Here is a 21,288-nt window from a genome sequence, read left to right as displayed (position 1 = left end):
TAGACTGGATATTGCCTGAGACAAGAAGAGAAAAATAAAATATTACTTAGCATTCTCAGCACACACTGTTTGCATGCATGTCTTCCTGGATCTTGGGCTTCTATTACCATGGCCCCTTCTGCAACACAGATTCTGCTCCAAAGTATTTTGGTGCTTTTGGGCTCAGCTCTTCATTAATTTACCCCTGCCTTTCCCATGTGTTCCTCTGTGGCCTCTCCAGTAACGTGAGCCAGGCTCCTCACATTGTCATTCCGTGTACTACTTTCCTTTTTTTTTTTTGGTACTAGGGATTGAACTCAGGACCTTGTGCTTTTGAGGCAGGCAGCAGATCCAATGAGCTAAATCCCCAGCCCTCCATGTACTACTATCACCCAGCCTTCCCTGGACCAGCATGGTCCATTGAGCATCCACCATACTCCTTGGCATATTGCCTGTGCCTCATTTCTCTTCCCTTTTGACATTCTCTTCTCTTTGTCTGAGCCAATATGTATTTCTTCAGAAAAACTGTAGATTCCTTTGAGGGTAAGAATCTCTTCATTCCAATTCCCATTATCTAATATCGCACTTCATATACAGTAGACCTCCATAAATATTTGTTGAATAAATCCAGTAAGAATTCCCATTTTTCTCAGGCAGATCATTCCTGACTAGTGGGAAGGAAATAAGTAAATTCTGTTTTATTCTTTACCTGGTGCAGTGTGCAGCTCCCTGACTTCTCTTGTTGTTTCACAATATGCTCCTCCTCTTCTCTTTGAATTGAGAATCAGTATTGTGAAGGTAGCTGCCTTGTGAGGTGGCCGTTGGGTGAGAGGTGGGGAGCAGGCTTGGCTTTCCTGTGTTCACCATTATCTCCTCTCCAGAAAAGACCAATAATCCACAATCTTGAATTAAAGCCTCAGATAGGCTTTACATTTTCACCTTAAGGCAAGGCACTTCTTCTTCCAAAGAAATGTGGAAGTTACTCTTTATTACAGGATTTATATTTGATCTAGGTAATTAGTAAGTTTAACATATTTAATAAGTGCTTCTGTGGCACTTGCTAAATGCCAGACACTGTTCTGAGCATTTTAATTATATTAACTAGTTCTTCTTCGTAACAACCTTGCCAAGTAGATATGACTATAACCATCAGCCTCATTTTATAGATGAGGATAGAAGGATGCAGAATGATTAGGACCTTTCCCAAGGTCACACAGAGCTTGGTGACTAAGCTGGAATTTGAAATAGGCAGACTCATTCCAGTACCCTTGCCCTAACCACTGTGTGCCAGTACATCTAAATATGATCAAGGTACAGTCTACATTGCGTATCTGTGCTCCTCAAATATAAACTGACTTTGTTTTCAAGAATGCCAAGAGCAGGAAGTCTCTTCGACCTCTATTAAGCAACATATGGCTGTGTTCTTCCTAAATGTTTCCAAGCACATTGATTCATTAACTATGTCTTGAATGCAGGTTTCTTTGTGTCATTTTTGCAGTTAATTGTTCACATTGTAATCAATGCCAGTCCTAAGATTGGTCTCCACAAAATATACTTTCAAATAACCTAGGAACCATGCCAGAAATTCACTCTAATTACACAGCATACCAATTTTGAGTACTAGAGATGACTTGAAGGCAAAATGTGTGTTATTTAAAATTATTCAATTTATAGTAAATAAATGTGATTCTGCCCAAAAAAGAAAAGATGAAGTTGCATGTTAGTCTTCTCTTTTCATTGCCTTTTCTAGATGTTTAGGATAATGTGGATCATTTTTTTCTTATGAGTTCTAGATTTTTACACAATTTATATGGATTTTTTTAAGCTGCCCATAAACCATCACTTAACCACTTACTGTTTAGAAAAAAAGAAAAAAGACTCCTATTCAAGCCCTACTTTGTGTATTCACATACAGTGTATAGAACAAACACAAAAAACATCTGGGTTGGGAGCTGCTTTTCCGGTGCAGGGGTTATTCAGAGTACAGTGCTTGAAATTGACGGTGTTCTTAAATTGAATCCCAGGAATAAAATATACATGAATAGTCAGCCTAAAAATTGAACACGTTCGTCCTAGGGTTCCCTTAGGTAGTTCCAATGACCTATCCTTCCAGCTCCCATGAGGAGTTCATTGGCTAGCTGGTGGGTTTAAGTTGGTGTTTCTCAACTCTATCAAACCCAATACCCTATTTTTAAATCATTTTTTATTATCCTTAAATGAAATTCATAAATGATAAAGTATTTACATAAACTTTCACCAGGTATTTATAATGATATAATAGCTATTTTAATGTTACAGTAGAAGAAATAATAAAGTTGGCAGGCATTTGAACCTACTACAGAATCACCATAATGTAATATGCAGTGTAATACAAAATACACTACATGTATAGAATGGTATGGCTGTGCTAAGTCTGCGAACCAAACAGGTCATACAGTGTATAATCTTTCCTCAATTTGCATAGGTATTGTGCACCTGAAACTTCAACTTACATTAATACCATACAAGCTACTTTGTGTTCATATGTAAATGGAGTTAGCATCTATGCTCAATTATAAGCAGGTTTTCAACACTTAAGTAAATGACCCTGATGATATACAAAAGCTTGCAGGATGTGGGAAGCTTTCTGTTGTGCTCAGAACCGTCCTGAGCACTGCATTATTCTAGCTATTGTAGCCACACCTTCTAAATGCCAGTAATGTCCACTGATCATCATGTCATACAGGTCAATGTGTCATTCAAGATCAACCCAGACATTTCCCTAAATTCCCTTTATTGAGTGAGAGCCTAGGTCAATGCCTAATGTTAAAATCAGCCCCCCCAAAATACTTGTGACTTTTTTGTAGCCCTTAGAAAACAACAAAATACCTATAATAAAATCCTCAATAGTTGGGTTTGTTATGAGACCTACATTCCATGAGGGCAAGGTCTAAGTCCACGCAGTGTGCATAATAGTTCAGCACCTCCATACAGTTCCTGGACTGTACTGCATCTTGTTTGAATAGAACAAACTGGGCTTAGGATAGCTGAGCTAGTGAGAATATATGCACTGTTTAAAAGAACTAGTTTTTTTGTTGGTTTGTTTTGGTTTGTTTTTTACTTTGGATTGCATATAATAGGTAGATGTTCACAAGGAAAGCTTACAGTGAATAATTATTTGAATATACCACTTTTGTTGTTTCTGTTTGAACGTATGACATTAAAATGTTTGAAGACATGTGGAACCTATCAAAGACCTAGAATCCTCAAGTCATTTTGAGTGAGAAAAAGGAGTATGTTGAAGACACTGAGCTGCAGCCCTTGACCTAAGAGGTTTGCTTCATAAGCTCACGTGAGGCAGCTATATTAGCCCTGATTTTACAAATGAGGAAACTAGGGTCATCGAGGGCAAGTAATCTGTCCAGAGTCAGAGAGTTGGCTCAATGACAGCAAAGGGTTTGAATACGCAGTTTGAATCCAGAATTGTGTGGTTCCAAAAGGCTTATCTTTCCCAAGAAATCACGTTCTTTCTTAAGTGGGGCAAAACTAGGTTTCTGAAAATGTACATCTGAAGGAAGGACCGTTAATTATGACCACTGAGATCCACCTTAATGTAATTTTACTGTACAAGTAATACATTCCCATTCTCATGTCTGTAAAATTCTACTGTGCTAGTGGTTCAGCAGTTGTTATGTTGACCTTGTTGTTGTCAGATTCCAGGATTCCAGATCATGTGTGAAGTCCTATTAGTGAACTTTTTAAGAGTCTTTGGGTCTTTACAACCTAGCAGGGTGCCCGAAAGAGTGTTCATTGAGTGGAATTTAATTGACTATTTCTCCTTTTAGGCCTTGGCCTTACACAATATTTCAGCGAGGCTTTGACCTGGTTCTGGGAGAGCAACCCTCTGATAAAATATTCAGGTAAGTGGTTGTCCAGGGACTTGCTTATGTATGTCTTCCAGACCATGTCCCACTTCCCTCTGAACTTTCTTTTCGGGTGGTAAAATATGGAATGATAAACACTTTCAGTTCTTCTGCTTACTCAGTAATCAAAACACTTGATGTCAGTTCATGCCCAGGGACAACAAGGAGGACTTTGAAGTCAGACTGATTTTGTTTGGGTCCTCTTTTCCTTCCTTGCCAGCTCTGTGACCTCAGTACTTTTCTGAACCTCTTGGACCCTCCAATTTCTGTATGTGTTAAATGAGGCTGTATTACATGCCCGGCTGGGTATTGTGAGAGATATATGAGATAATGCAGGGAAGGTCCCTGGCACAGAAACTGGCATAGAACAGGCAATTAATGTCAGCTTCTGCCTCTCCATTTTGCATCTAATTTGCACCTTTCTCATGGAGTCTTAAGTTGTTCAAAATTAATCTCTCCCACCCCTGCCTCCCCCTTTTCTAAACTCTACCTCATTATTATTTTCTTTTATCTATTACCCTCTTGATAGAATTTGATGCTTCTAGTCCCTTCCAAGATTTTACCTGCTTATCTGGGAATAGCTCATATTAGAAAAGCCCAAAAGCAATGGGAAAATTTGGGTGCCAGCCATGAACTATTGGATTTTCATAAAATTTAATTCGTAACAGGTATTATCTGGAACATATATGATTTACTTCCAATGTAAGATTATATTGTCTATTCATTTTGTCAGTCCATCCTTCACTTGTCCTGCAGTCGCTGAGCATCTGCTAAGTGCCCGAGATTGAACTTGGTATGGCATTATAGACAGGAATACATTGCCTCCCAAGAGCAGGCCTTCTAGTAGAGGAAGTGCATAGTCCTGCCCAAGTGGCTGATGTCAAAGGATAAATTCACTACTGCATGCCATTGCTACAGAAATGGTGGGCAGCACAGTGCAATGGAAGATTTGCTTCCTCTTACTACGCCAGTACATTTTGCTAAGCCTCACTACCACTGTTTCAAACTCCTTTCCATGACCCTCCCTGTCAGCCATTTCTGGCTTGGGTATTTGCTCCTGAATTTGCCTCCTTGAGCTCACTTTCCTGTAAAACTTCTGGCAGCATGGAATAGACGGGCTAGACCATGCTGTTCTCCCAAGGTGTGCTCTGAGCTACAGTGCACATTTACAGAACCACTTCCTCACAGGACATCTCCTTGCCTTTCCTCTCTCCTGAGTATCTCTCCTAGGCCAGGTTGAGTCACTTAATGACATTGGTCTCAGGTTGCTTTTGCGGATTTGTGCAGTAAGAGATGCAGCTAAATTCCTTGGACTGTCACTTGGTCATTTAAACTTTCTAACAGTGATTTATCATTTAGCCAACTTCTTTTTCTCTCTTTCTCCTACTGCTGGTCTTCCAGGAATTTGAAGGGTAGTAAAGATATGGCAATGGGGAGCCAGAGGGAGGTTTGTGGATTTACATGGATAAGCTCCCTGTTCCCTAAAAGTCACAAGAGAATACTAAAAATCAAGACTTTTAATGACATTACTATTAAAGCAAAACTTGCACAAAACTGTGTTTCTATCCCCACCAACACCATTTTATTTTTAAATTTGTTGGCTGCCATTTGGATATGATACCCAAGTGCTTCAGAGGAGATTGGTTATGTGGCTTAATCCACAAAAGTCAACTGTCTCAGGAGCCACTGGGTTAATCAATAAGTGATTATAAATTTTGTCTCTAACATACATAGTTTTTTTCAAATGAAAGCAGTGAGTATCAGGTGCTTACTATGGGCATTAGGAGCTTTATCAAATCTACTGTAGGATCTGAGTCAACCACCTACCAGTACCAATGGATGACTTGGTCAGTGACTATAACTCGTTACTTACTCGGCTATTCTACTCACTCATGATTTAATATCCTGATGAATTCCAAGCCACTGCACAACTCTGTGGCGTAGAGAATAAAGCTTAAATTCTGATATTCAAATCTTCCCACCACTGAATACCAACATACAGCTCCTTCTAAATAAGCTGCTGTTCTCTGGAGCCTTCCATTCTTAGTCAATTCTGTCTTCTAACTGATCCGCTGCCCCAGTAACTTGAATATTCCCCACTCTCAACCTTTGCTCATACCCTTTCTTTGTAGCAAGAATCCTTTCCTCTTCATATAAGCATTACCCACACTCATGGCCCATAGCAAGTCTCTAAAACTATCATCTTTAAGCACACCCTATTGTGAAGCACTGTTTTAAATGTTGTAGATATGATCAAACAGCTATGACCCCCTGTCTTTGAGAGTTTATAGTTTCATTCAGGAAGTAGTCCTCGTCCCTGGCCCTCCATGAAAGTCCCCAGCACACATTCAAGGGACCAATGATCTTACTCAGCACATGGCAATTAATGCAAAACCTCATGGAGGTGTGGCCAAGAGACAAAAGCTTTTTTTTTTTTTTTTGGTATGGGGGGATCGAACTTGGGTCCTTGTGTTGCGCACCAGGCGGTGAAACCACTGAGCTAATTTTTTAAAAGCATCATTGTGTTGTTGTTGTTGTTGTTGTTGTTGTTGTTTTGTGGTAACGGTTATTGAACTCCGGACCTTGTGCTTGCAAGGCAGACACGGTGCCATTGAGCTAAATCCCTGGCCCTCCCTGGCGTTTTTAATTGTAGCCAGGATTGAGAAATGGTTCTCAAACTTCTCTAAAATTCACTGCAACACTCCATATTAAATTCCTCACTCCAAATTTCTGTGATAAACTGATTATAATATCTATTTCTCAATTATTTTATTTCAGATGGGTTGTTTTTTTTTTGGTACCGGGGATCAAACTTGGGACCATGCGCTTGCGAGGCAGGCGGCAGAACCACTCAGATAGGTTTTTAATCTGCCCATTTGTTTCTCAAATAGAAGAAGTGATAACCTATAAAGCCTTAAATAGTTGATATATGTAACATAATTTTGAACACAGTAGGCCTTCAGTGGGTATCTGTAGATGCTTGTTTTAGGTATTTATTTCCTAAGGACTTGAAATCATACTAGGAAAAAGACCTTGAGGCCCAACCCAACCTTGGTAATCTGTAACCCCAAATAACTTGGGTGACTTGTAATCCTCAGATAGACTGAGAGGATCCAAAATGACCTTGACCCTCTCGACTGAGCCTTTCAGCCAAACCCCTTCTGGTGTTAAAGATGCCCTTTCCATTGTGTTGAGAATCACTGCATTCCACTGGACTCTGGTGACAGGGATGACTGCAGGCCAAATTTGTCTCAGGGATCTTCTTCTTGAGTGTCTACCTGCATCCCTGGGAATAATACCTCATCCTGGAAGAGCTTGCTCTGGGAAAGAATGGACATGCCAGCTCAAGAGCCATTTGTCTGTTCTCCCACACTCTATTTCATGCCAAGCCACTGAGTGAGCACAGGCTTATTTTGTCCCGCACTCTCTGGTGAGGGTTTGCCTCTGAACAGAATTTTCAAGCTTTGGTTCCATGGGACCATGCAGCATGCAGCTGCTCCATCCACTGCAGTGGTCACCACCAGCTGTCACAAAGAAGACCCAACTTGGAAAGCATCCCAGGTGCTTGCCCAACTTCTCTTGGGAGGTTTTATGAAGTCCTTCCTGCCAAATTTGCATGAATGAGGGACAGATGAGATTTTAGGGCATATCTCTTCTCTGACAGTTTATTCTATATTTGGTTTTTGGAGTTAGTAGATTTTGCAGATGAAAGATAGCTTTAGAATTTTATAGGCATGAGCTAGCATAGGCTGGGAAGCTGCTGTGATCCACACCTGAGAATCAGATGAAACCTGTCTTTTCTACTTACACAGGGGTGACCTTGGGCAGGTTACTAACCTTTTAAAAATATATGTGATGAGTTAATAAAACGGGGCCAAACTACCAAGTTCAGAGGGTTCCATGAGGACAAATAAGGTAGCTCTACAGAGCACCTGCCCTTTCCAGAGGTCCCAGTGAAGGTTAGTTTCACTCCATATCTAACTTGGCTTCCCCTGTGGGGTTCACATTGCCGCTGCCACGGACTGGAGGAAATCACATTGTTTTCTTGTTAACATCCAATGCAGTGTCACAGAAACTGTTGTGCACTTAGGAAGTTCCATGTAATATGAAGCTGAGGTCCATCTTGACCATTAGATTCATTCAAACCCAGATGTTAGCCTTATCTTGCCTCCCATGGATGATTAGCTTCACTATTGCTTCCACCTCTAAATTTGAGCCCTCAGATTATGCATGCTAAATCCTGCTCCAATGAAAGAAACACGCAACATCTTTTCATTAATTAGTCAGTTACTATTTACTGAGTGACATCCTTGTGGTAGAAATTATTAGGTACTGGGACACAAAGATGACATAGGGCTGTTCTTTGTCACCCAAAAGACCACAATCTTATTAAGTGACAATAGACACAGGAAAAGACAGGTCAACACCTAAAGGACTGTGAGGCTTGTGTGCAAGGCGGACAGTGGAGAGTCCCTTGATCAGTTCAAGGGCAGTGGGTCTAGGTTCTTGAGGGCTTTCTGGAAGGCTTTGAACCTTAACTGAGCCTTAAATGAGTCAAATTCAGTTCAATAATGGCCATAAAATCCAGAAAGAAGTCATATTAGGAGCAAAAGCAAAGAGGTGAATAAAACAGGGTAACTTTAAGAGCTAAGATCAGATGGCACTGTAGGAGCACGAAGTGTGAAGCAGGTTTGGAAAGAGGAGAAGCTGCAGAGGTGGGTGGGGTGACACCTTTGGAGGCTTGACCTTCATTCTGTGCTCAGCAGTAGAACGTGGAGAGAGTCAGTGTCATGGTTCACTTTTCCCTGAGGAATATTACTGTATGCAGAGGATACAGGGAAAGCTATGAGATAGATAAGTATGTTTTGCCAAGAGAAAACTTAGCCATCAGAATGGTCCAGAACTGCCAACGATTTCCTAAATTGTGTTACATAACCAAAGTAAAATTATAATTTTAAACCAAAGTAGAAAACAAAAACTCATGTTTGTGTCCAATGGACTGCCTCCTCCCTGGTACCATTCAAACTTGTAGATGTTCTTCCTGAAACAATGCTGTATTAATAGGAGCCTGCCTGGTATAATGTTGCTGTCTCGAGAATGCCCATTACAAAATGCAAAGTGAAATGATACAAATTCTTGGAGGTCATGTTCTTCAACTCACATTCATTCATAAGTCCCAGATTCCAAGCACTTTGGGGACAATAAGTAGCTCTGAATGAGCACCTTAATATTGTCAGATGAAGTGTGTGCGCATGTGTGTTGTGTGTAAATGCACTATTATATCTTCAATTTCACTAACTGATTCAAGGAAGAACGAGGCCATAGTCTTTTGTCCCCAAATAATGGACTTTGTTCACCTAGGGCAACCCCCCCACCCCAGCCCATGCACAGACTTAGCCCCACCTACTGCCATGTGCCCCTCTGGGTGTGAAGATTTGAGAGCCTCCTTCAGAGCAAGAAGCATTCTGAGAGTTCTCTACAGGCCAGAGAAATAAGAGACCAAGAGTCAGGGTAGAAATGGGAGAGAAATCCTCCAAATCCTGGCCAGGTCCCACTTAGCAGATGTTCTCCCTCTCCCCTGGGAGTCTCCTGCGGTTAAGCTGGCACCTGCCTTCTCATGTTTCAACAGCTCAGGCACCAAGGCTCTTCTTCAGGATGGGGCAGTGGGGTCAGTGGGTTACTCTGGCTGTCATTCTGGAGAGGACCAAGCTCCTGATAAAAGATCTGAAGACACTAATCTGGTTTTCTGTCATCTCCATCACCCAGGAGGAGGGATTGGGGGAGAAAGGAACAAGGTTCTTAAATGGTACTCTGTGACCAGCATGCTAATGGAGCCAGGGCTGGGTTCTGCTTAATTGAATGCATCCTTCCATTGTTCTCTCCCTCACATGAAGTTGGGAGGGGACACCAGACTGCCACAGCCTCGTGATATCCCACCCACACTGGCTTTTATCCCACTGACTATTTTTGACTGTGAACACAGAGCATTTGAATGCCTTTGAAATGAAATGAATGAATAAATAAACAAATAATCTCTCATGGTTTCCTTAAGCTCTCCCTTGAAATGCTGATTGATTCTTTTATTCCTTTTAGCCCTGGTTATAAGAATAAAAAATCTTCTCTATATCCCAAGGGTTAGCACTGTTAGCGATGGGTGTGGGTAGGAGTGCAGAGAATAAATCAGGGACTGTTCTGTTCATCTGTTCATCCCCTCTTCTCCTCCCTGGAGGTGCCTGGCTTCAGTCATTTCTGTTCCTGTCACACAGAAGGCAGAAAAGGGGAGCTTTCTTCTTGCCTTTTACTTGTTAGGATTCCTCCAGGCACAGAGAAAAACCATAGCTGCCTCTGTGGGTGTGGCACCAAGACCTATGATGAGGATGGTGGGCAGCCGGTTTCTCTATTCAATTAAACCACTTCCAGTTACATCTGACTTAGGACAAGGGCAGCCCACCTTCAAACCTGAAGAAAACCAAGGCTCACTCTTTATGACTTGATAAAAACCACTTCTAGGGTCGGGGATTTAGCTCAGCAGTTTTGCCGCTGCAAGCGCAAGGACCTGAGTTCAATCCCCGGTACCAAAAACAAAACAAAACAAAAAACCACTTCTGCTATCGGTTGAGCAGCCACTAGAATCAGTTCTCCAGTTGTCTAGCAGTGTGAGAAAGAGCAGGCCTCTCTGTGTGCTTCTGACTCAGCCATCTCATGCATAAAATGGAGTCAGGTGTCTTATCTGAAGAAGACTTGCATGGGGCAAGCAGGAAGCAGCTTGTGACAGGACACCTGATCCTCAAGGTGGGGGGTGGCGCTGTCCCCAGCCTTCATCTCTTGGTGTTCTGTGTCCTTGCAGATTTACCTACACCCTTGGGGAGGGCATGTGGTTGCCCCTCAGCAAGAGCTTCGTGATTCCACCAGCTGAACTGGCCATCAACCCGTCCGCAAAGTGTAAGACAGACATGACTGTGATGGAGGATGCTGTGGAGGTCCGGTGAGTCTGGCTTCTGGTGCTGAGACCTTGCTGGCCTGAAGACCCTAGGTGGTAGGACAGAAGTCACAGCAAGCTGGAAGCAAACATGGGCAAGCTGCCTTAGTAAATTCGCCAAACCCATCACCATACTCTGCTCTTCATCTGGGTCAATATTGCACACTCCACGGCTCTTTAGCTGGAAAAAGACATAAAATTAGAATTTGTAAGCACTTCTCATATACCCCAAGGACTGACAGCCAATAAAATGTTAATTTCCTGGCCCAAGTTTAGACCTCCTTCTTTGACCAGGCGTTACAGCCTTGGCTCATTTCCCAGATGTAAAAAATGCCCATTAATTTGTTCCTTTGAGGCTCAGAGTATGGTTGATCTTCAATTTTTATAAGAGAGTGAGTCTTGATCCAGTTGACCAGAAAGGAACATAGAATGTAACCCATTTGTTGCTTTGGGACTCCTGTGACTCTTCCCAACCTCCCTCTGTGTCTCCCTGCAGAGAGGAGCTGATGACGTCCTCCTCCTTTGACAGCCTGGAGGTTCTCTTGGATTCCTTTGGGCCAGTCCGGGACTGCAGCAAAGATAATGGGGGCTGCAGTAAGAATTTTCGCTGCATTTCAGATCGCAAGCTGGACTCCACTGGCTGTGTGGTACGTCTGTCCTGCCAAGCTAGGAGTTTCCATTTGGGGTGAGGAGGGAAAGCACAGTGTGAGAAGTAACACAGATATAGAGATGAAAATGTGCTGTGGTCCCCAGTTATAATCATCACATAGTCTAAATTAGGAACTTTCCCTTGATGTGCACAAACAGCTAATCACTGAATACTCAAGACTCCTTATGGAGCACCTACTATGTGTTCTAGAGCTATCCAAAGGAATCACAGAGAATGATTCCTTTCCATTCTTTTAAGGAAGTGGGTGAGACCTATTTGAGAACTGATAAATTCTTTAATAGTATAATATTAACTCTAAGTATAATAGGAAATCTTAGGAAAGAATCTTACCTGAAGTTAGAGTAACAAAAGAAGCAAGCTATGCCAAGGATAGTAGAGAAAAATGTAAATAAATATGTGATCATTTCAGACCACAGCAATGAACTCTTCTCCCAAGACAGGTTTTTACTTCGTTTCCAGCTCTATGGACTTTGGCCACCTCTGAAATGTATTGTAATATTATGGATTAGTGAGACTATTTGGGCTTGAGTGGACTAAGCCATCTCCCACACCATGGATATGAAGCTGCAGCAGCAGAGGAAGCCATCAGATGTTGCTTTCTTTTTGTTGGCCCATACTCATGTCTATGAGCCGGGTCATCCGCTTCTCGTCTTACCTTCTTGAGAGGGGAAATAATGAAACCCTCAACAGAGGAAAGGGGATGAACAGAGAAGAATGGCAGAGAAGCCACGGAGTGAGAACAGAGGACAGAGAAATCTTTCACCGAGTCAGGGGGCTCTGCAGTGTTAGGGGAAACGGCCAGGAGCTTCCAGCTCCAGGGAGGATGTGGAGCCCATGCCATGCTGTGCAAGGGACCGAGAACAGGGGAAGCTGTGAGGTGGCTGAGCTGATGCCACCCTTCACCTCCTCAGCCCATCTCTTAGCTCCTGTGCTGTTCAGGGAGCTGCTCTGTATCAAAGAGGGATGTGTACCTGGGGGCCAGGGTGGGACCTCCCAGCCCAGCTGATTAGACAGCAGCTGACAGGAGCCCCAGTCACTGGAGAAGGCAGAGCCCAGAAAGAAAAGAGGGAAAGGAAGAACTGAGGAGCAAATGGGAGGAGAAGCTGAAAGGTGCACTGCTGTGGCCAAAGAGGTGCAGCTAGGACTATCAGAAAAACAGGAAGAAAATTATTTGTGAGGTCATGTCTTTCAAACATGGTACCTCCTCCTGTGTCAGGCCCAGCCTCACAAATTGTATGCAATGAGCTCCCCACGGGGTCCCATGGGGTCAGTTTCACTCTTTAACAGAGCTCCCAGCTGAGACACATTTTTTTCCCTTTTTCTACTAAGCCTGGATTTCTTCATCCAGATTTTAGCCTTTCATTCCTCATTACTACTCTCAGGTGGTTCTAAGAACTGAAATACTGAATGCACACATGCATTTTCCCACCCCATGCCACCACCACATGCATCAGAGCATGCATACACATTCACAGGCAATGGAATAGACTCCCCCTCTCCTCTCCTCTCTGTCCCTTCCCAAGCCCCTCGGGGTTTGTCTGTCATGCACTTTCTTGATGATGCCAACCCCTTTTGCTTGGCACAGAGCTGTGCTGAAGGATTCCTGTACTTTTAACATTGTGATCTTTGAGATGGAGCTAGCAGGAATAGTTCTGATGAATATGCATTTGCAATGAGGCTGCTGTATTTTAGAATCAGAGCCACTGCAGAAAACCACCCAATTATACCAGGACTTAGTATTAGCATAATACTTTGAAGTCACTTGCTCATGTGACTCCCAGAGGAAGGGAGGGGCAGGCTGACTGGCAAACACATTCAGTTTACTATTTCTTATTGGCTAAGAAGCATATGATCCCTGGGGAAGGGGACGGATGTGTTGATAGCAGATGCATCACTTCATGATTCTTGTGACTCTACGGAGGAGAGTAGGGACTTGACTTTGAACCTGACCTGAGTCCAATGGGCATCAGTACTGTGTTAACAGAGTGGTTCCTTATCATTTGGAGGTGGACCAGGGCTAAAAGCATCAGTGGTACCAGCTCCAATTTGAGGAAAATTGCCTGCCTTCTCCCTCTGTGTGTAAACGGTACATTCAGTCCTCTGGGTGCTGAGCTGAAAAGCTTCTCAAAATGGCATATTTGTAAGAAAGGAGAAAGAGATGAGAATCCCAGAACATGCTGACCCTTCAGGAACCTGGGAAAGGAGCAGAGGTGTGGGAAGAGGCAGAGCATGTGCCTGTATATTTGCCTGATTTAATTCAAACCAGACAGGTGGAATTCATACTGTGTCCACATGGGCTGGTCAACCTTCATTCTAGGAAGGCAGGGCATGCTTCTCAGTTATGCATGGACTCCCACAGGGTTAATTGCTATCCAGTTAATTGCCATGTTGTTTATATAGTCTCTGAGGACAGGCAACAAATAGCCATGAAAGGCACAGACTTGTACAAACCAGTCATGCCTTTTTACAAACTGAACTGCTCTCCAACTGCTGGAGATTGCTGAAGCTTCAGGAGGGCTCCCAGGACACTGGCCAGCCAGCCACCACTGATGACCAAATGGTGCTCCCTGTCCTATGTGCAGGGGGTAGCAGTGGGAGACCTATGAAGCCCAGAGCAGCAGCTCAGTGGTCCTTCAGTGGTGCTATATTACCGTGGTGCTGCTTGAATAAGGTGCGTAGATTTTAGTGACTTAAAGCTATATAAATCTATTATCTTACAACTGTACAGATGAAAATCCAGCTTGGGTTTCACTGGACTAAATTAAGGTGTTACCAAATGTGTATTTCTTTCTGGAGGCTCTAGAAGAGAATCCATTCCCTTGTCTTTTCCAACTCCTAGAGTCTATGCACATTTCTTGTGACCTCCTTCCTCTACCTTTAAAGCCAGCCACATTGCATTTTTCTGATGTTCTGCTGTAGCTCAGCGTCCCCTCTCTCTCCCATTCTGCCCCTGTCTGCCACTTTTAAGGACTCTTGTGATTACATTAAGTCCACCTAGACACTCCAGCATAATCCTCTCATGTCAAAATCCTTAACTTAATCACATCTGCAAAGTCCCTTTTGCCACAGAAGGTGATATATTCACAGGTGCCTGCCCTTGTGTCATGGGCAGATTTGGGGGATCTTTTGTGGGAGGCAGAGAGCCACAGGAGCAGACATGGAGGCAGGACTCCAGCCTTCCTGCCCCCAGCTTTAACTGGGATATCTTCACTTGCTATCAAGTCTTCTATTTAGGCTCAGTATAAAATTGGAAACAAAAACAAAGAAAATAGTTTCCGCTCCTTCCTCATCTTCACACTTATCCTAAAAGTATCCATAAAAACTCCTTTGCTTTGTAAGACATTGGAAGGTACTTAGGTGACCAGACTTCGCTACCCGGGAAGGAGAGGTCAGCTGCCCTGCTTTCTTGTCTGTGGAAAACGTGACCTTCCTTATCGGAGCATTTTGCTCTGATGAGCTTTGAATCACCCAGTGACCCTGCTGTCCTTCCCTGGACATGCTGTCTACCGTGGTTTTCCATGAAATGTGTCATTTCACCTCTACTGGAGCACAGATGTGCAGAGAACAGTACAGATGACGACCTCTCTTTCTCTCTGCAGGACAGTAAGCAAAAGAGTATACCTCAGAGGGTTCCAGAGAAATGAGGGCAGGAAGCTATCACAAACTGAAATATAAATTTAACTCCATCAAACTTTATTTTTTTTCCCCTTGGGAGAAGTCCTGCCTGGCTTGGGCCAGCATGTCAGAGCCCATCAAAAAGTTGTGGAAATCATTGTTTGTGAAAGAAGTAGGATTGCCATCTAGTAGAAAAGAACCTATTTTGAGTTGAAATTATAGTTCCACGTTATGAATCATCCAGGTAAGGTGAGGCAGGCTCAGCTTCGGGAATTTGTCCCTCTTCTCCCTGGAGCACTAGATATGCGCACGCTTCCATCACTCATCGGCGTCTGCTGACAGAGCATCCACTTTGCAATCTGAATTCGAGATGTGCATGTCTCGGACTCAGAGATTACACCAACCTCCTAAGCAATTAATCAACCCAAAATCATCAGTAGAAAAAGAGGGAAAAGATAGCAAAGAAAAGGAATTGAATGGAGGAAATCATTTTAATCTCATTAGCAAATTATGCCTTAGAACAGTAATAAGTCAAGAAGCCATGAGCATCTCATGAAAGATGATTAACCTTGTGTATTTTAGGGGTCACTGAAATATGAGCTCATTTATTAGTCCTTCTCCATGGGGGAGGGCTGTTGCCATAATACCTGGAGATTTTTTTTTCCTTAAGCTGGTAGTTAGTAAAGTCCCGGGGACTGCTAAGTGTAATGTATGCAAAGAGTGGTTAATGTATGACCTTGGGGCTGTCTTCTGAGCAAACAGTTCCTTTTCATGGAACAAGAAGCGGGGATTGGCCCTAACCTGAGGAGCCAGCATCTAGCAAAACAGAAAATGCAAGCTCCTCCTAGAGGCAGGATTTCCTCTGACCTGCTGGGCTCTGCATACACAGACTTCTAGGGAAGGGGCGTGGTTTATAGACTATAGCTTCTTGTATTTAGATCTAGATTTTTGAAGAAAGTAGAATTTGAATATAATAGCAGAAGGAAGATGGGTCTTTAAATGAAACAAATTTATATCATGGAAAGCTTGATTAACTCCTTGGGGAATCGGTATGCTGGTTCCCAAGTGTTAAGAAGAAAACCTTCTTTTTCCCTGCCCCTGCCCCTTTGAAATATTTCTAAAATGTTTTCCTTTGAACTGCAGCCTAAGTCAGTTTCAGTTCAGTGAAGGCAATTGCACCTTTACACTGATGGTGAATCTGATCTTGCCTTCAATGTCATCACTCTGGACAGCTGGCCGTGTTTTGTCCTAAAATATGTGTGTCCATAATATGGTGACATGGTGTGTGTGTGTGTGAGTGTGTGTGTGAAAGGAGGGGCAGAGAGGTAGACAGATAAATAATATTAGGCTGAATCTACAAATCCTTGATTGACCTAAGAATATACTCCAAGAATTGCTTAAAACAGCTGCACAGTGAATCCATAGGATAGTATCACTTTGTTGACAAATTGACTTTACTTCTTTAGGATTTTCAACACATCCATGTTTTGTCACAGTTGGGAAAACAGGATGGCAGAATGGAAGGGATATACCCATTCTTTCAGATCTCACAGACCTAAACCCAAAGTTTGATTCTGCCATTTTTCCACCACTCTGACCTTAAACAAGAAGTTAGTCTTCCTGAGTCTAAATTTGTTCATCTGAAAATTGGTAAGATAAAGTATGCCTGTGTTGTTTGGATTGAAGATAATATATGTAGATAATACATGTCCTGCACAAAGAATTATTTAATTCCTGATTGCTGTGATTATTTTTAGCTTTGTTTATAAAGAAAAAATCTGACTTGGACAAGGCAGCTAATGCTGTCTTCTCTCCAAATTTCCCAAGAGAATGTGGTTATCAGGCAGTCCAGTTTGGGATAGCAGTGGTCATCTAGGCATTAGGGCCAGGCAATATGTGAATATGCCAGGTTTGGGGATTCTGGAACCAAACCCGCTCATGTTTCATCCAGTGGAGTCTTTGTCAAAAATCACACTCGATGAAGCATTCTGAACAAAAGCAGGTGGTTAGGAACATGGGAAGTCCTGGCTGGTGACAGAGAGCTAGCTGGTGCAAGCAAGAATAGCAGGAAGATTAGATTCATCTCTGTTTGATGGCTTCTAGCGAGCTTTATAGAAGGAAAAAACAGAGAGAGAGAGAGAGAGAGAGAGAGAGAGAGAGAGAGAGAGAGAGACTTCCAGTGCAGCCCATTTAATTCCAATCAAACTTTGTGTTTCCATACCCAAATCCATGATGCTGAAGCCAGCTCCCTTCTGGTGACACATCTGGTCTAACAGCTGGACAGCCAAGGAATTTGATGAGTGAGGGGGCTGACAAAACCTAGGGTGCAGTCCTCAGCTGCCTCATTTGCTTGTTTACTATCCTGTGGAACATCTGGACTTACACAACACGAGCAACTTCTTTAAATGCTGTCACCTTCTAGCACTCCAGCTGCCCTCCTGTGGAGAAAGAGGGTGGACCAGGCTAAGGGACCTAGCAGGCCCCCAGGGAACCATTTTTTTGGGAAATTGCAGAATTAGTGTCAGCAAATAGTGCATATACTGCTGTGATCTTTGAATGGCGAGGAGCGGGGAGAGGTATGTTTTCAGAGGTACGAGTCCAGCAGCTCTGGGCTACAAAGCCAATGTGCTTGGCAGCAGAGAGAGCAAGCCAGGGAGCAGGGGCAGAGGTAGGATGTTTAACACCATTCCACGGAGTTTTGCAAGTTTTATTTGGATTTGGGCTTGGCAAAGTGACTTTGTCAATTGACAGTCTGTGTATAGCTCAGTCTTAAAAGCCCAACCTTTGTAGTCCTATCCAGACAGACTCCCAGCTTTGCCTTCCTCCCTCTACCATTCTAGCTGCTTGAGCCTGACAGGTTATTTGCCTGCACCCAGAAAGGGCCAGCTGCAATACAAGCGTGTAGCATCTGTTACACAGGGAGAAGGAGGATGGGAAAAAAAGTCACTGCCTTCTAATGGGAGTCCTGGGCAGAGAAGAGTTCTCAAATTACCTGGCAATGTTAATAGTTTCCTTATCTTTAAATAGGGAGAATACAGGGTGTTGTGAGATAAAATGCCTGAAGCCCCTAGCACAGTGGCCGGTTCCTGCAAGTGTCTGGGTTGGAGACTTTTGGAACAGCCACATCAGCACTCCAGACAGCCTGCCAGGGTTCAAGTGTGGACCTATCACGAGCAGCTGTGTGGCTTTCGGAAGGGTAAATGCTCTGCACCTCAGTTTCTCCGTGCATCAAATGGGGTTGCTTGTATTACTAACCCATGGGGCTGCTGTGAGGTGAGTTAGACCACTGCCTGGTGGAGAACAGGTGCTGGGAGGTGCTGCTATTGCTCACCAAGTTCTAGACTCTTCCCCAGATTCTGACATCTCTCCTTTGATTTCCTCCTTTGTTGTTATTTTTGTGGAGTTATTGGGACAAAGTAGTGCAGAGAAGCTAAAAATTTCCCAGGAAGGGTATCTGGCCTGCACTCAAGCTCAGCACCCATGGGTTCTCAGAGAGGTACTCTAGCCTGTTTTTCAAAGGGCACCCTGGAGGCAGGAGTGTGATGAGTACAGCTGCTGTCCCAGGGAAGACAGTGAAACCCGTCTCCAAAGTCATAGGGCAAAGCCACTTCCTCCTTTAGGTTGGAAGCCCCAGCTCAGCCCATTCCCTCCAATACTGGTGACTGGTACCAACCTTTACAAAGTGCTTTCATCACTGAAAATGTCCACTCAATATCAAGTCCAAATAGCAGCATTCCTTTCCCCTAACCCAAAGACATCTCTGCTAATGCATTTTAGTTCTGACCAATCGCTTGCACTCTGCCAAACGGAAGCCACCACATCTCAGCTCTGCCGGGCTACAGTGCACCCTTCCAGCCTGTTTGGAGGAAGCAGCCCTAATGCAAATGTGTATGATCTGTGCCCAGACAGAAGAAGCAATTTGTCAGAAAAGGTCATTCACTTTTAAAGGGAGTGTAGGGCAGAGGGCAATTCGTGGATTACTTGTCAGTGTTAATAGTTTCAAGACGAAGTACTAAAAATAAATGTCGGGGTCATACGCTGGTTCTCAGAGGACCCAGGCCCCTGATTCACCCACCTGTGTGGATGCTTTCTGGTTATGCCAGTGCCCGTCTGGACTCAGTCCCATGAAGGACAGCTCTGGCTGCTACGACCGGCACGTCGGCGTGGACTGCTCAGACGGCTTCAACGGTGGCTGCGAGCAGCTGTGTCTCCAGCAGACGGCGCCCTTCCCGGATGACCCCGCCTTGTACAACATCCTCATGTTCTGCGGGTGAGTTGAGCGGTCGCGAGGCTGGCTGAGATGTGAGGCTCTGGGTGCTAAAACCTGGGAAGTCCGTTTAAAAGAGCTGGTCACCCTAAGTCCAGCCCTGAAGCAGGGGAAGAGGAGCCTTAGGGAGAGTCAAGTCCAACCCCTGTGAAGGAGGAAGCCCAACTTAGGGATTTACCTGTGAGGGAAAATTGATCACCCGGTTTGCTTAAATCTTTGCCTAATTAAACCAGAATGTTCCTGGCTACGTTTTGTGGGGGCTATGTTAATTAGGTGTTCGTGACAAAAAGCATTCCATGGTCTAAAACTTGAGAGAGATCATGTAACACTATCAAGTATCAGAGAAAGAAGGGGTGTCTTTGAGTTCTGGAAGCTTTGCCAAATTCTGCCTCTAAGGTCCCAGTGTCCAGGGCAGCCGATTGTCCTCAGGTGAAGGCTGTGCCTGCAGGGCCCTGGGGGCGGACTGGCCTCTGTTCTCAGGTAACTCTGACAGGGAGCCAGGCAGGCGAGGCCACCCCAGATGACCCACGACAAAGCTGCTGCCCAGCGAGGTTCGGGGACCCCCTCAAGGCTCAAGAGTTGCCAAATGGGAAGATTAGAATCAGAATTTCGGCCCTCTCTGATTTCTTTTTAAAACGTTTGCATTTTCCCCCAAATTTAAATTTATATCACTGAGTGGAATTATATTTAAAGACATTTTCATGCTATATTTGTAATAAAGATTTATCCTGTTCTGCTGTGCTCATACTTTGCTTTCCTGTCCTTCTCCCCTGCTGCCCCCCTTGTGCCCTCTCTCCATCTCCTCCTTCCTCCCGAGAGTCCGGCAGGCGAGGGCTTGCTCTGTGCCACATGCCTTCCTGGCCACTGGGCTGCAGCGAGGAGGAGCATGTAGCTCTGGCCCACGTATCCCACCATCCAATAGGCTTGCAAGGAAAATCAGCGTCTGTAGTAATAAAACTGTGCTAGATTGTTGCTGAAAGCCAGGGGCTGCTGAGTAATCATGAAAAGGTTGTTCAGTGGAGCTGTAATGTTATTTTTATTGTATTTTAAAATTTTATTTCTATGCAATTGAATGATTTTCATATTCAGTTTCTTGTAAAATCCCATTCCATAAATAGAAGGTTGCTCTAAATTTTAATGTTTTCTGTAATGTTATCATTAGGGTTGGCCCACTTCAATTAATAGAACTAAATTCACCCAAAGTTATATCCATTTAAAAATTATATACATACATATGTATGCATATATATTATACATATATATGTATATTAGACAGCCATTTGTGCAGAGAACTTTGTTAGGTGAGAGAGAGGAGAAACAACAAGCTATCAGACCTGGTTCCCCCTCTCAGAGGAGTTTACAGTGGGGCACACACCTAGGGGAAAGGGGGAGATGAGCTGATGTGGAAGGGGAAGGTGTCAAGATGTATAAGATGGACTGATGACCAGCCAGCTTCGGAATCCTTCCTAGAAACACTGTTTATGTTTCAGGGCAGGAATCGCTTCACCACCTTGTCCTAGAACTGGGCAGGAGCCACGAGCCATGGGGCCCTCTGTGGGTCTTGAGTCCCATCTGCTCCCTGGGCTGAGGCAGTCGGCCCCTAACTGGACTTTCTCTCTCATTTCTATCAGGCTTAGGTACACGTGTGCTTGGAGCTCTCTAAGGCACTATATGCATAGCCTGCCTGGTTTGAGGTTCTCACATAAAGGCCAAGTCACATGCACTTGTAATTTAAAAGCTCTAGTCACACCTTGTTCACACAAATATATAAATGGGAAATGGGCAGAACTGGCAGTTTGTACCAACAGGGGCCTCATTTGCACCTGTGCTATTAATAATAGCAACATTTAATGAGTACTAGCTATTTATAATATAT

General features: G+C 43.7%; 1 protein-coding gene across 5 annotated transcripts in view; it reads left to right on the top strand.

Moving 5' to 3' along the window:
* Astn1 (astrotactin 1) overlaps positions 1-21,288 on the top strand; it is a 372,600-nt gene that overhangs the window by 189,843 nt on the left and 161,469 nt on the right. For 4 of the 5 annotated variants that reach the window (XM_087194137.1, XM_087194136.1, XM_004853389.3 and 1 more), the window contains exons 9-12: positions 3,804-3,878; positions 10,729-10,866; positions 11,357-11,507; positions 19,249-19,415. In XM_087194137.1, the coding sequence (XP_087050263.1) occupies positions 3,804-3,878; positions 10,729-10,866; positions 11,357-11,507; positions 19,249-19,415 (531 nt within the window). The remainder of the gene's footprint in view (positions 1-3,803; positions 3,879-10,728; positions 10,867-11,356; positions 11,508-19,248; positions 19,416-21,288) is intronic. The other variant, XM_021265385.2, reaches the window with a different exon arrangement.

Source organism: Heterocephalus glaber, unplaced genomic scaffold (genome assembly GCF_053883595.1).
Source record: "Heterocephalus glaber isolate CG9 unplaced genomic scaffold, H.glaber_assembly_v1.0 deba00001600, whole genome shotgun sequence".
Classification (NCBI taxonomy): domain Eukaryota; kingdom Metazoa; phylum Chordata; class Mammalia; order Rodentia; family Bathyergidae; genus Heterocephalus; species Heterocephalus glaber.
Note: the sequence above shows the minus strand (reverse complement) of the source record. Positions and strands in the feature narration are given on the sequence as shown.